This window comes from Pantherophis guttatus, chromosome 2 (genome assembly GCF_059756535.1).
Source record: "Pantherophis guttatus breed Tessera chromosome 2, ASM5975653v1, whole genome shotgun sequence".
NCBI lineage: Eukaryota > Metazoa > Chordata > Lepidosauria > Squamata > Colubridae > Pantherophis > Pantherophis guttatus.
The window spans coordinates 220,867,517-220,884,137 of NC_142064.1; the positions used below are offsets into that span (position 1 = coordinate 220,867,517).

General features: G+C 40.2%; 1 protein-coding gene across 10 annotated transcripts in view; it reads right to left on the minus strand.

Moving 5' to 3' along the window:
* The window catches only part of ERC2 (ELKS/RAB6-interacting/CAST family member 2), a 622,345-nt gene that overhangs the window by 452,801 nt on the left and 152,923 nt on the right, over positions 1-16,621 (minus strand). For all 10 annotated transcript variants that reach the window (XM_087887861.1, XM_087887858.1, XM_087887855.1 and 7 more), the window contains one exon: positions 1,632-1,706. In XM_087887861.1, coding sequence (XP_087743987.1) covers positions 1,632-1,706 — 75 coding nt within the window. The remainder of the gene's footprint in view (positions 1-1,631; positions 1,707-16,621) is intronic.

Consider the following 16,621-nt stretch of genomic DNA (forward strand, 5'->3'; position numbering starts at 1 on the left):
GATATCAGTCCTTTGAGGTAGACCAAACTCGGATACCAAAGTGATGAATGCTAAAATTAGTTTTATTTTAATTTTATTATAGGGTTACAGAACAGAAACAGATTTTCAATACCTTGTTACCCATCATTAATTGGTTCCCGGAGGTGTGATGTGAACCAAAAACGATAACTACCAAACAGACTTTTCCCATTAGAAGTGTAATGAGACACAAGGCAGCAACACCAACAAGTTCTAACTTGTGCATTGAATACCAAACAAACAATGAATACCGGGACAAAATTTTTGCATCAAAATGCATTGAGTACCAAATTCGATGAGTTTCAAAGCAGTTGAGTACCAAGGTACCATTGAAACAAAATAATGCTGTTGGAATTTATGGATAGAAAAGATTATTTTTATAAATCGTAATGAAGCAAAATTATTATATTCACAAAGTTGGAAATATTTGGACATACTATAATGGAGGAAAGTTGACAGTATTTTCAGGTATGGCAAAATTGGCTTGTTTGACTAGGCAAAAGTAAACAAGAACAATTATTAATAATTGAAAATCCTTTATGGAATTTTATTGCTGAAAATGGAAAAATTGAACTGGTGATTTATGAGTTTTATGACTAGAAAGCATAAAATATGGAAAGAATGGAATTAGGATATAATCTTAAAGAATGAGGACAGGAGATAAATTTATTTTAACTGCTTTAAAGAGGGTTGAAAGCTTCTTATTTATATTTTCTTTTTCTCTCTTTTTCTTTTCTTGAGTCATCATTTTTCTTTATTCTTTTCTCTTTTTCTTAAAATTGTGTCACTTTTATTATTGTAGAAACTACTGTTGCATAAAATTCCTCAATGAAAATCAATTTTTTTAAAAAAGAAACAATATACTGCTGTTCTGCAAATCATAATGCAGGCCATTATTTTCATGACCCATATGTCAATAGCACCTATTCAACCACAAACCCTTTTGTGATGATTAACAGAAGTAGGAAAGGATATCATTACTGAAATCAACATATAACTTACTGTCATGTGATCAGACCTGAAAGTTGCTATCTTATTCAATATCCATTTACCTAAACTTAGGGTAACTTGTTTCATAATTTATGGATGTAATGAAATAGCATAGGCTATATTCAGGACAACAAAAGTGAACATAATATAGAATGGAGAATAATTTACTTGCTTTGATACCATTCAAAACGTCTAAAGAGATGGTTACTATAAAGAAAACTGCTACCTTCCTTTAAAAAATCTGCAAAATATTTTCTAACAATGTATCAAAAGCAAGTTGTTTAGCAAAACAGATACATCTATCAAGCAGAATGGGAAAATTGCATTTATTGAGGAAAGATTGCAAAATGTTAAAAAGATATCTTTAATGAAACCCTGTTTCTCCCAGCCAAGTATTTTAGATATTTGTCACATGTATTGTATAGGAGACATTTTCGAGTCTGACAAATTTGATTGACGTTCTCTGGGAAACAAATGGTGTGATTGCAACATGACATACACACATATTGCATAAATCCATGTATTCCGTACAATAAAAGCAAGGGACAATTCCATGATCCATCCAACAAGCACTCACTGGGGTCATTGCCTTACATGGAATAAACATGGGAAAACATCCATACCTTCATCTCTATGACTGTTTGAAGAGCTTTTGTCTTTGCTGGCTCAGGCTGAAGTTGTGTCCTTCGGTGCAACTCCTGTGGAGGGACACGATAAAAGTAAGCTTGACGACTCATCTTTCCATGATTTGATCTACAAAACAGGTTTCTTCTTCTTTTTTTTTTTTTACATCTCACAGCAGTTCAGGCATACAAAAGCCGAAATGCTACAGGTACATCACTGCCTGCAAATCCTTCTTGCATCTCTATCTTATGTTACAGGCAAAGGCTCCGAACACATGTGCTATTTCGGAACTCTTTCTCAATAATTAATGTCAGCAGTCACAAAGGCAGCATGTTGCATTTGGACGAAGAGAGATTATGATACCTCTCTGCCCAAGCATTGAATAATAAGTCTTTCAATTGCAGTACATTATGTTGCTAATTAAAACACACAGAGGAAAAGACGTGGGGGGTGGAGGAGAGAGAGAGAGAAGGAAAGACAGAAAGAAAGAAATGCCATTTAAAATTTCTGCTCAACTTCGCTGCATTGTTTTTCTCTGATGCTGGAACCAAGTAATTTATAGACATTGCATTCAGATTTGACATTTCCAGAATAGTAATTATATAGTAAGTTGATGTAGAACTGTCTAATGTAGGTTTTGTATGTTGGTTCATCTTTTTTTTTTTTTTCACAATCTGATGTTTTATAAAAATTGGCATTTCACTCCTTAGGAGATTTACTTCCACATTAGTCCCAATCGTTCCAAGAACAACCATTTGTACATTAAGAAGTAGGGTTTTGATAAATAGTTTAAAACATGATGCAAGATATTGGTACTACATAGCAGATTAAACAGCAAATGGATTTAAAGAAAATATTATGGGAAGTTCTTATCTTCAAATTCATTGAATCAAATAGAAATTACACAATCACATTTATTTCCCTTGCCTTTCATGATAAACAGTAGTATGAATTGTCTTAAACAACTGATTATAAATATTTTTAAAATCCCCCCCCCCCGGCTCCATGTCACTGAATCCTGCAACTCATCTCAGAGGGGTAGTTATTGTACTGGCAGCAAAAGCCACAGAGCATCCTCAAACATTGAAAATTGGCTTTTATTACTACATAACTTTGTGAAATTCAGTCAGATGAAATGAATTTCAGTGATGATGCATGACAAGCAGTCATGGAATTATAGAACTAGACACGGACATGCAAACTGAGCTGAGTCTCCCTGCTTGTCCAGTTGTCCAGTTGAATTCATATAGGGAAGGGTAGCCCATCATCTATCCTGCTAAAGAGTTTCACTGTCACACATACGCTGATAGGATATTTTTCCTTACTAAAAGTCCTGTGTTAGAAGCATAATGCCAAAGAAATGATGAAAGAAAGACAAGAAATTACACAAATTATCTATAGACAGTGGTAAAGTAAAGGTAAAAATTTCCCTTGACCAATTGTTTCCCACTCTGTGGGGTGGTGCTCATCTTCATTTTTTAGCTGAGGGAGCCAGCATTGTCCGAAGACATTTCTGGGGTCATGTGGCTAGCATGACTATATACCAAGGCACATAGACGCTCTTACATTCCCACTGAAATGGTATCTATTTACCTACTTGCATTTGCATGCTTTCAAACTGTTAGGTACGCAGGAGCTGGGGCAAGAATGGCAGTTTGCCTGGTAATGCAGCACTCGGGTCTCAAACCCAGGCTGTCAGCTTTCCAGTTGACAAGCATATTTAACCTCTAAGCCATCACACTTCTTATAGATGGTGACAGTCAATATAATAATAATAGTTTTAAAAGTACAATTTCTACCATTTCAGGAAAAGCCCATCTTTTCTTAACTAACATGAAGAAGGAGGATGGTTCTCAGGTCAGAAGCATTATTCTAATCATTAGGATCTTTAAAAAAAAAAAAAAGATTTCGGAACAGGGTTTCTCTGTAACTTTAAAATGTGTGGACTTCAACTCCTAGAACTACCCAGCCAGCACGTTGACTAGAATTCTAAGAGTTGAAGTCCACACATCTTAAAATTGCTTAGATTGAGCAACACTGCTTTGGAATATAAAAATCATACTATAAAAAAACAATAATGTTGGGATAACTGGCTGGCCTGTCAAAAATACTGAGAAACTGATCTACTTTCAGCAGATTCAGAGGTGATGGAAATACTTTTATTATTTCCACCCCCCTCCCCCCATATTGCCAGCATCTTCTAAGTCATTGGTCAACCACTGCAAGTCTTGTTTGGTTTTGAAAACAAAGTCACTTAGACTGTCTTTCTAATCAGGAAAAGTTTTGTTTGGGCTGAACATGTGAAATTCTCCCTCATCTTGTTTTTCACATAGGATCAGGTTCATTACTAAGCTCCATGGCAACAACTAGTATCTTCTACAATATCATATTCCTAATGGTTTGCCTATTGTTCTGAAGTATTTTAAATGCTTTCAATGCAATTCCAAAATCTCTGTTTAAAATGATTTTTGAATTACCCTTTTCTCTTTATTATTTGAAGCTCTAAAGTTCATGTAAGATAAAAATACATATCAGCTAGGCTTCAGGGTCTCAAAGAAATTCTGTCATTAAAGGCAGAAATGCATATGCTGTGCTTGGAAGTTGGCTTTCAAATAGCTGTATGTGGAAGAGATCATAACCTCATCAAGGTACAGGAGGACAGGATTTAACTCTTTCTATGCTGTGCTGTTAACTTTTTGTTTTTTTCCACAAGCAGTTATGAAGTGAAGTTGCCATGAAAGGTCTCCTTTCAGAGCCAATGGCTCAGGGATCAATTTTCATATCAATGGAAAGAGAAATATCTTTTAAAAATAGAGGGGGAGAAGTGATCTCAATTGATGAGATAACTAAATTTAATCTACACTTTTCTAAACTCAGATAGCCGGATGTGAGTCTCTCCTGGTGAAGTGGGGCCATGGGATGCAGGTGGGCCTGCTGATCGCGTACCTGGCTCCCTGCCATGTGACAGCGGCCCTGCCCGAGCTTCTCAACGTTATTGCCGGGGTGGCGGTTGATACCCCCAGACTTTTGGTCATGGGGGATTTCAACCTGCCATCTACCGGTGGGGCGTCTGGGATGGCTCGGGAGTTTATGGCTTCCATGACAGCCATGGACCTGACACAATTAATTCATGGCCCCACTCACGCGGGAGGACACACTCTGGACTTGGTTTTTATCTCTGGTCAGTGGCGGAGTGGTCTGGATATAGGGGATATAGTTATTGAACCCCTGTCATGGTCGGACCATTCTCTCCTGAGACTGGACCTTTCGACCGCTGCACCCCACTGCAGGGAGGCGGAACCGACCAGGTGGTTCCGCCCCAGGCGCCTGATGGATCCTGATAGGTTCCAGAGGGAGCTTGGGCCAGTTCCTGAAACTCTGGCACACGACTCGGCTGAAGATCTGGTGGCTGCCTGGGATAGGACAGCCGCCGGTGCTCTGGACCGAGTCGTGCCTTTGCGGCCTCTGACCCGACGCCGAACCTGCCCGGCCCCTTGGTTTTCCGAGGAGCTGAGGGAGATGAAGCGCCGGAAAAGATGCCTAGAGAGTGGTTGGAGGGCGAGTCGCTCTGAATCCGACCGAACACTAGTTAGGTCTCATATTAAGACCTATCTAGTGGCGATAAAAGCGGCAAAGCGTAACCACTTTTCCGCTCTTATTGCATCGGCAGATAACCGCCCAGCCGCCTTGTTTAGGGTGACCCGCTCCCTCCTACATCAGGGAGCACGGGAGGACCCCTTGCAAGGGCAGGCTGAGGATTTTGCACAGTATCTGCACGATAAAATCGCTCAGATTCGGGAAGGCTTGGACTCTGACTGGGTAGATCCCGGCGGGGTGACTGAGGCTGGTCTTGAGAATGTTACCTGGGATGAGTTCGACCCTGTGACTCCTGAGGACGTGGACAGGATCCTGGGGAGATTAAACGCAACCACATGTTTATTGGACCCGTGCCCCTCCTGGCTGGTACTGGCCACCCGGGAGGTAACACGAGGCTGGCTCCAGAGGATCATAAATGCTTCTCTGAGAGAGGGTTTCTTGCCTCCCGCCTTGAAAGAGGCGGTGGTGAGGCCCCTCCTCAAGAAGCCTTCTCTGGACCCGGCCGTTTTGGCAAACTATCGTCCGGTCTCCAACCTTCGCTTTGTTGCGAAGGTTGTGGAGAGTGTGGTTGCGCACCAGCTCCCACAGTTCCTGGATGAAACCGTCTATCTAGATCCGTGCCAGTCCGGCTTCAGGCCTGGGTACAACACGGAGACGGCATTGGTCGCATTGGTGGATGATCTCTGGAGGGCTCGGGACAGGGGTTGTTCCTCTGTTCTGGTCCTGTTAGACCTCTCAGCGGCTTTTGATACCATCAACCATGGTATCATGCTGCGCCGGCTGGAGGGACTGGGGGTGGGAGGCACCGTGTTGCGGTGGTTCTCCTCCTATCTCTCTGACCGGTCGCAGTCTGTGTTGGCAGGGGGGCAGAGGTCGACTTCGAGGCGCCTTGCTTGCGGGGTGCCGCAAGGGTCGGTCCTCTCGCCGCTCCTGTTCAACATTTATGTGAAGCCGCTGGGTGAGATCATCCGTGGTTTTGGGGTGCAATGCCATCTGTACGCTGATGACACTCAGCTGTACATTTCCACCCCAGACCACCCCAATGATGCCCTCGAAGTGATGTCCCAGTGTCTGGAGGCCGTGCGGGTCTGGATGGGGAGGAACAGGCTTCGGCTCAACCCTTCCAAGACCGAGTGGCTGTGGATGCCGGCGTCCCGGTATAGCCAGCTGGTGCCATCGCTGGCTATTGGGGGCGAGTCACTGACCCCCACAGAGGGGGCTCGCAACTTGGGCGTCCTCCTGGACACACGGCTGTCTTTAGAAGAGCATATGATGGCCGTGGCCAGGGGGGCTTTTTATCAGGTTCGCCTGATACGCCAGTTGCGCCCCTTTCTGGATCGGGACTCCTTGTGCACAGTCACTCATGCCTTGGTTACGTCACGCCTGGACTACTGTAACGCTCTCTACATGGGGCTCCCCCTGAGGAGCACCCGGAGGCTCCAGCTGGTGCAGAATGCGGCTGCGTGGGTGATTATGGGAGCGACGTGGCGCTCCCACGTAACACCTCTCCTGCGCGAGCTGCATTGGCTCCCGGTGGTCTTCCGGGTGCGCTTTAAGGTGTTGGTTCTCATCTTTAAAGCGCTCCATGGCTTAGGGCCAGGGTATTTGCGAGACCGCCTGCTGCTACCGATAACCTCCCACCGGCCAATACGCTCTCACAGAGAGGGCCTCCTCGGGGTGCCGTCGGTCAGGCAATGTCGGCTGGCGGCCCCCAGGGGGCGAGCCTTCTCTGTGGGGGCACCCGCCCTGTGGAATGAGCTGCCTCCTGGAATACGATTGATCCCGGACCTCCGGACCTTCCGTAAAGCCCTGAAGACGTTTTTATTTCATCAAGCCGGCCTAGCCTAAATGGTTTTTAATTGGGATTTTAAATTTTATGGATTTGGGGTTTTAAATTTGGGTAGCCAATGATTTAATTCTTTTAATTATCTTAACTTTTGCATTTGTATGTTTTTTAATTTTGGCTGTTCACCGCCCTGAGTCCCTTCTGGGAGAAGGGCGGTATACAAATTAAATTAATAAAATAAATAAATAAATAAATAAACTAATGTAAACATGGATTTAACTTCATGCCTACTTTGTTTGTACTTTGGTTCCATTTTTTTTACATGGATATAGTTACAAAGCTATAAATTCTATTAAACAAAGCAGAACATATTTTGGGGTAAACATACATAAGATTACTATCTAGTTAGCTAGCTAGCTATTTCTATCTACAGTATCTCTAATATATTGTAAACTACTCAGAAACAACTGTAAAGTGCTAGTACTATGGGGTGGTATATAAGCCTAAGTGCATTCTCTCTCTCCCTCCCTCCCTCCCTCTCTTTCTTATCTCTATCTGTCTATCTCTATCTCTCTATCTATCTCTCTTTCTATCTATCATCTTTCATATATTTTTCATCTATTAATATGGTAGAATTTTTTTTTTTAAATCTACATTTCTACTGAAACTAGTAGAGTTTAAAAGTGCATAATTCTCCAAATGATAGTCTTACTCTGCTAAATCCAAATACCAAACCAGACATTATTTTAAATTCCAGGAATGCAAGTGACTCACCATTTTGATAATTCCTACATTTTAGAATAATAGCCAAATGACTCTTAAAGTGGGAAATGTCTCAGTTGATGGGATTTAAACATAAATGTATAATTTGCTTTTATTATTATTATTATTATTATAATATCAGAGTTTTGGAATAGGAAAGGAGAATATCTGGCCAAAAAACTATCTAGCCAGGTATTAAGTTAGTTTTAAAACTGAACAATCCCCAAAAAGTGGGGATTGAAGAATGAACTTGGCATATGAACTGGGTGTTTATCCATCACCCCTGGAAAAAAGCCCAAACTTCCATCCCTTTTGTCAAAGATATATTTGCTGCCAGAGATGAGCATTTCTAAATTTCTATCATAACAGGCAACCGTGCCTTATTATATTTCTCCTGTTTGCAACATAAATCAAATTTCTTAAAAGTGCTTCCTTCCTATTCCTTCTGGCAAAATGCAGCGGGCAGTGGCATTCTGGAGAAGATCAGAAAATGATTTACAGTTTATTACTCTGTCCCTTCAAACCTTTCCAATGCATCTGCTACAAACTGAGCCCTTAAGAAAAACCTGCACTCTTTATTTTAATGAATATTCAAGTAATTGAAGAATGAGGGGCATTTTTCCCCTTCAATCGTACAATCTTGGAAGAGTACCTACTTGAAATAAGATGCATACAAGTTTTGTTGCATCCTGACCATTTGAAAATATGTTAGGCAAATTTTGTCTAAGAGTTTCCCCTTATTGTCTCACATTGCAAGATAGCATGTAGATCAGTGTTGGTGAACCTTTTCAGCATCAAGTGCCGAAACAGGAGCGCACGCATGGAGGAGCAGCAGAAACCGGAAGAGGAACTCCCCAGCACATACATGCAGGAGCACCAGAAATCATAAGAGCAGTTTCCCAGGGCACATGCACGCGCCAGGAAGCTGAACTTCCAGTTTCTGACCTGTACATGTGTGCCAGTCACTTGGTATTTCGGTTTCTGGCGTGCATGCTTGTGTGAAGACCAGTTGGCCGATGCACGGCTGTTGCAACGGGCAACAGCTGGCATGCCCAGAGAGATGACTCTGCATGCCACTTCCAGCATGCATGCCATAGGTTCACCAACATGGATATAGATGTACACTTAGACCATCAACAGATTTGGACCCATCCATATGGAGAATCTAGCACAATTAAAATTTCAAACCTCAAAGCTGACATCTGAAGACTTTTGATAAAGACCAGAACATCAGTACAGGTACTTGAGTAACGAATTTACACGGGGGATTATGTTATAAATATGTCTACATCTGTATTGACATTGCCTCATGCATTGCTATTAATATTTAAACTAAAGAAGCTGATATTCGTAAGCATCAAGGTCTTCAGTTCATGGCACACAATTCCTCTTACAATTAATGCAAGTCTGACTACACTTGATTTCTTGATTTTTTTTTCCAGGAATGCTTTCATTATTTTTGGATTAGAATCATTAAGCAATGTGAAGAATATAGACACACAGCATAGTCAATATTATTTTTTGCTTGCTAATCCATCTGATGTTTTTCCCTAGAGCCATGATGGAGAACCTATGACACGTGTGCCACAGATGGCATGTGTAGCCTTATTGGTGGGCATGCAAGCTCAGCTCCGGCGCACATGTGTGTGCCAGCCAGCTGATTTTTGGGCCTTCTGGGCCCACCAGAAGTAGGGAAACAGGCTGATTCCTGCCTCTGGGGGGCCTCAGAGGGTGTGGGGAAGGCCCATTTTTCTCTCTTCCCAGCCTCTAGAGCCTTTCTAGGAGTCTGGGGAGAATGAAATTGGTGGGACCGGAAGTTGGCAAATGGGCCATTTTTGGCTTCTGGAGGGCCTCTGGGGGAGGATGCCATTTTCGCCCTCCCCAGATTCCTAGAAAGGCTCTGGAGGCTGTGGAGAGCAAAAAATGGGCCTACCGTGCCATCACGTGCCAGGGGTGGGGGGGAGCATCAGGGGCTTGCGTGCGCATGCGCGAGGGCAGGGCGCATAGAATTATGGGTGTAGGTACACACACGCGCGAACCCCCCCCCCCTTCCTGGCACGTGATGGCAAAAACTTTAGCCATCACTGCCCTAGATTCTGAGTTCTCTTTTCTCTCTTATCAATATTATTCACTTCCAGATGAAATGAGGTTTAAACGGTAAAGACACAGCAAGAGGGTTGCATAAGAAGAAGCAATAGGAAAACTGTGATCTTTTTCTGTTATTTCTCATTGCTATAGGTAGATGGATTTGGTCCTGTTCAGAATGATTGTGCTATTAAAAAAAAAAAGGAACAGGAATATCTGCTGTGGGGACAATCATGTCATCTGATTATCCCTCAGAAGACGATTCCTAACCCTAACCCTAACCCTAACCCTAGCCCTACATCATGGGAAAGGGATGAAGTAGCCACAGTGCATGAGAATGCAATTTTCCTTGGATTCTCATAATGCACTTGAGTATCAATTTGAATTGTTTTATCAAAAAGTTTGGTTATAGTAGTAAAATCTAATACAAACTAAAGAAAGAAAAGAAAGGAGTGCAAGGAAAAAGAACATAAAAGAGAAAAAAAGTAAGAATATAATAAAGAGATAAGAAATATATAAAAGAAGTGACTTCCAAACTTCGTCACAACAAATATAAAAAATAGCATCTATTTACCCTGCTTAAGATTACAGACATGTATCTCTTCATTCCATATCTCATCTTTTATCTATAAACAAATTCATAAGGCTTCATCTTTTTAGTCCTGGTGTCAGCAGAAAGATCATAAAGGCTAGCTAGAAGTAATAACATTTTATTTTCACCTTGATCAAATAAATTGACTTTATATTCCCTTCTTTTACTTCTAACAGTCTTAATATTTAGTTTGTTCAAATATAGCGAGACTTTAACAACCCTCTTTTGTAAATCCAGTAGTAAAAATTATACAGTTCACTCTCTTGGTTTGTCATTTTATTTCCTTTTTAAATTTTAAAAGGAAATTTCTTTTGGAGATCCAGGGAAACTCAATCATTTCTAAATCATTTTCACTTTCAATACCATCTCTGTCTTGTCAAATAAAATTTCTTCTACATTCTACATTTCTTCAATAATATCTCTTGGACATAGTCTATCCATAGAAGCAGACATCCTCACTTACATGGTTGATATTGTGACTACTATATTTTTATTCCATTCTTCAAAAGTCTTCTTCGGTATTTTTATTCTTGCACCATCTTGCAGTTATGTATATCTTTCATCTACCTAAAATCTTGGGTCACCTCTAGTGTCTAGTTTTTGAAATTATGAAATTATTTATCTATGTTATGTCTTATAAAAACCAAAACAGGATCTGAATCTCATAAAGTTTGTACTTTATATTTAATTCCGAAATCTAATCATAAAAGTTTTGATATGCCAATATATATGGATGCATACTTTGTTTATAATTTTCTAAGATCAAAATCTTACTTAGCATTTTGCTATTTATTTCAGATTCTTTGACTTCTTAAATTTATGATTAACATTTTCTTTCATTCAGGATTAAAGAGTGCTCTACCTGGCATTTTCAAACTTGTCATTCTAAAGGTCTCTAATAGTTTGGAAGTAGCTGATGAACAATTTTAAAAAGTTATTAGAAAATGACATTGTGAATTTAGAGTCTTTTAAAAGTTTCTGTCACAGTTGCAAGAGAAATGGCTAATCCTATTGTCTGCCAGAGCTCAAACCCACAGAAAACCAATGTCCTGTGATCTCCTTATTGGAAGCAGCCATCCGGAGCATATGTTGGCAATCTCGTCTTCTCTATCCTGAGAGATTCAGCTACATTGGGGTTTTCAGCTACACTTTTGCAGAGATATCTTTGGTTTGTCATCCCTGCTTCAGAAGTCAAGCATTAGCTTGAATTGTTGATGTCCACTCCAGTCCAAGACCACTTTACTCTTGATCATCTGACCCCATACTTTCCAATTCATACATCTATTCAAACATAGGACTACTGGATAAAAGGATTGGAAAGATTTCCACAAGCCACGTTCATACTTTCCATACCTTGTTTATATTTAAGTAAGCTGCTCAATAAATATTTCCAGCTGGTCAGAATTATAAATTAGGGCGGATCAGATCAGAACATAAATTAGGGCTATGCAATATTTTAGATTCAATCTCCAAAAAGTGCTTTGGAGCACATGACATAATATCCATTTGTACCTCTTTAAACCAACTATGCATTTTCCCAGGATTAAGAATTTTGAAGCAACTTTGGAAATCAAATCTAAAGCATTGCATGTTCCTATTGTAAATGTTAAATGTAGTATTTTAGCATCATCACAATATAGATAGCTTTGCTAAGCCCAGTAAAATATATTAAATGATACTTTTGGGAAAATATGAAGCGATTTTTAAAACTCAAGGCAAATATTTCTCCAAAGCACCTGTAGGCAGGATAACAAGCAATGGATGTCAACAATTAGATTTATTAATTATAGTATAAATTATGAGCCTATAGAGATATGCATTCATTCAAAAGTACTCCTTAAAATGGGGGGAAAGATATACATTCTGCTGACATAATTCTAATTATAATTACTGAAATGCCACATTGTCCCAGACTTGTCTTAGATAAAAGCAAACAAAAATTTGGCTGTAGATCAGTGCCAACCCACAGACAGCTGGGAAGAAAGTTGCATCTGAGTCAGATGCAAAAAAAACAAGAGAAGATTCGAGAAAAATGATCATAGCCTATCTTTCAAAGCAGAAATAAGCAAGCTAGTGTTTCTGGGATATATTTGATTATAGGCACCACAATCCAAGGCCATCTTGTCTTAGTTTTTCATGAAAGCCTTTACTGAAAGAGAGAGATGATGCCAGGAAGAGATTCTATAGGTATGTGACATATGTCAACTCTACTAAGAAATGGTGGATCAGAACAGACAACAAATTAGGCCAAGCCCTCTGGTAAAGCCACTTCACTCTATTCTAAGCCATGTGGTTCTCCATGTTGTTGCCTCATAAACCATCTTAAGGCAATTGCTTTGAGAAGGCCTTCAAAACAAGAGAGAAGATTGCAAATTAGGTCAGAAACATCACAAATATTTAAATTCTTCTTCTTCTGAAAAATTGGGTCTTGAGTTGTTTGATACTGTATGTTTCTTCACTCTGAATAGGAAAAAAAAGTTTTACTATGTCCCCTCTAGTATTGAATTAATGAATCAGGTTTAAATATAACTACAACCAGTGGTGGGGATTTTTTTTATAATACGTCTGAAGTCCTGAAAAATATTTTTAAATGCCTCTCTTCATTACACCAGTTATTTAGATCCTATTGAGAATCACTCTGGTTTCATTTCAACATCCTTTTTTACTTTTTAAAAGAACGATTTGATAAGGAAATAACAGTACCATTCCTGGGCTGAATTTTCTGGTTCTACAAGACAAAAAAAGTCTGTCAACAGTGTAGCCTTATGATGTGTGAATGATTCGTGCTTGGCAGAGGAAGAGAAACTAAGGAAGGTCTTGGAAAAGACTGACCTTACAAAGCCAATCCAAGCAAAGAGATTGAGAAGGATCAGACTCCCATGAGCCACTCTCTCCTCTAACTCTGATCCAGATTTATGCCTATGAACAGAAGAATGCAGAAATACTGATGTGAGTCTAGATGATTTAGAAGGTACAGAAGTCCCAGGTCACAGGAAAAAGTTCTGTAAAGTAGCCTATTTAAGAGTCGCTCTTCCTGCCAATCTTGCACCTTGAGCAAACCTGGCTTCAGGGAGAGAATTGAGACTCCAATATGAATCTCTCCATTTAAGACCAGGCCAGTGTTAGAAGTAATTTTGCACTTCTACTGCTATGAGTAGCAATCTGACAGTTTATTCTAGAATCATACTCTTAGTTTCTTTCACTGGGATGAAAGATGCAATCTCTTATTTCAACTTTGTTTTTTTCATGGCCCTTAAAACTGTATTTAATTGATATATTTGGCTTAACTTAATAGAATTCACTGGACTCACTAACTAAATGCTTTGAGAAAGATTCTGGGTCACATTTTTACCTGAGTTTTCAGCCAAGGACAGGACATGTTACCTTCCATGAACACCAGTCTGATCTTTAAGGAAATCTCACTGAGATTCTTCACTATCATTCAGGAATCTAAAACATCATAGAATATTTAGACTTTTTTCAACTTAATGTTTTCCAAATGTATCAGGCTACAATGCTGGCTGAGAATTACAAGATTTTTAAGTCCAAATTCCAGGACTGAGAAAACTTTCTAAAATATTTTTTTTAATCTACTTTTATTTCTATAACTGCTCCTCTTGCCACAGTGACTCCGGACAGAACTTTATTTAAATGGAAACCACAGTATAAATTTAGATGGAAAGCACAGTATAAAATCTATATGCAATGCTAAATATATGATCCAAAACAAAAACAGCAGTCAAAAGTAAATAGCAATATAATATAATATTTCCTTACTAATTTCACAATCACCATTTCTAGGCAAAAAACAGACTTTCCAGAAAACTAGCAGGTCAGGACCAATCTGATCTCAGGTTCAAAGCAGGGGTGGGTTCTACTTACATTTACTACCGGTTCGCAGCGGGGCTATACGCTCTTCTGTGCAAGCGCAGAAGCATTTTGGTGACGTCGGGGTCGGTGGATGGAGCCTCCCGCCGGTTTTACTACCAGTTCTATAGAACCGGTGCGAACCGGGGGCAAACCACCACTGGTTCAAAGGTTTTCCAGGGGGTGACAGAAGAGAGATTTCTGGATCCTGTAACATGAATGTCAATTAAAGATGACATTTTTTAATTAATGAGGCCCAAATCATGTCCTTCCCGCTAGAACTAATGGGGAGAAGAGATCAATCCCTCAAGTATTCTAACTCCATGCCATGAGGGGCTTTATAGGTGACATCAGCATCCTGAATTGTATCCAGAGGTCTAATGGGAGACAGTGCAGTTCACTTCACAAAGGTATAACATACTAAATTAGGAAATGTGCATTAATTGTCCATGATGCTGTATTCCAGATCAATTGTGGCTTCCAGATGTACTTCAAGGGTAGTGCAGTGTAGTGCATGTTGCATTAATCCATTCAAGAGGTAACCAAAGCAGAAGTGACATATGCAGTGCCTCCCAGTCCAGATAAGAATGAAATTGGCACACCACACAGAGCTATGAAAAAGCTCCCCTGGCTATCGCTATCACCTAGTGTTACATTTGGAGCCAGCTGGATGACTTTGGGTCAGTCAATCTCTCTCAGGCAACTAAGATCTTACAGGGTTGTTGCTTTGGAAAAAATGGAAGAGGAAAGAGTATTAAGTATGTTCACCAACTTGAGCTGTTTATAAAAATAATAAAAGTGAGACAACATATCTAACGTGTGAGACAACGACCATCACTCCAGCATTTACCACTGATAGTACACCATTAACATGTACCATCAATAGACAACCACTTCTACTGCAGATCTCTGATGTGAGACACGCTTTACAGAATGTTAATATCCGGAAGGCAGCTGGGCCTGATGGAATCATGGGACGAGTTGTTAGGGACTGCACTGTAGAGCTAGCTGGAGTGTTCAATCTATCCCTGTCGCGTCCTACCCTGCCCTCCCTGCTCTATCCCTATCTGCCTGAAGACATCTATTATAGTGAAGACATCTATTATAAGCAGACAGTAGTGGTATCCCTTAATGATTATAGACCAGTAGCTTTAACATCTGTTGTCATGAAATTTTTTGAGAGGCTGGTGTTGAACTATATTAAGGCTAGTCTTCCATCTACTTTGGACCCATGCTAATTCGCATATAGGAGTAATAGATCAACTGACAATGCTATGTCTATTGTTGTCCATACTGTATTGAATCATTTGGAACAACAGGGAACATATATGAGGCTGTTATTTGTGGATTTTAGTTCTGCCTTCAATACCATTCTACCCAACAGGTTGTTTCTTAAAACGTTCAATTTGGGTATAAATTAGAGGATTTGTTTGTGGATAAAGGATTTTCTGACAGATAGGCCACAGTCAGTAAGGATGGGATCTTACCATTCCTCTACTCTGATACTAAGCACAAGAGCCCCCCAGGGTTGTGTGCTAAGCACACAATTTCTTGTATACACATGACTGCACCCCATTGTATAATACCAACACAGTTATTAAATTTGTGGGTGATACGACAGTGGTGGGGCTCATTAATAAGAACAATGAGTCTGCTTATAGAAAGGAAGTACAAGGGCTGACATTGTGGTGTAAAGAAAATAATCTTACACTTAACACCAAAAAAAAACAAAAGAACTTATAATTGACTTCAGGAGGAAGAGAGATGTACATTTACCATTGTACATAAATGGTGAGGAGGTGGAGAGGGTTGGTAGCTTTAAATTTCTGGGCATTTATATCTCGAAGGACCTCTCATGGACTAGAAAGTTAACATGCTTGTGAAGAAGGCACAGAAGAGGCTGTACTTCCTGAGAATGCTCAGGAAGATAAATCTATCTCAGCATCTACTTCTGTCCTACTATCGCATCACCATTGAGAGTGTCCTGACATACGGCATTCTTGCATGGTATGGGAGCTCAAACTACCAGCCCTGGATGACATCTTCGAATCTCACTGTTTGAGGAAGTTGGATAACATTCTCAGAGCCTCTTCCAATCCTGCTTACAATCTTTTTGGACTGTTGCCTTCTGGCAGAAGATACAGAACAATTAAAACACAGACCATATGTTTTCTGAATAGTTTTCATCCCAGAGCTATAATTGCATTCAACAATGGACTAAAGGGCATCAGTGAGCTGTTGGACAGCATTACTTGGTCTGTTGTGTGGATATTTGGGTGGTTTAGGGGCGGGGAATTTGT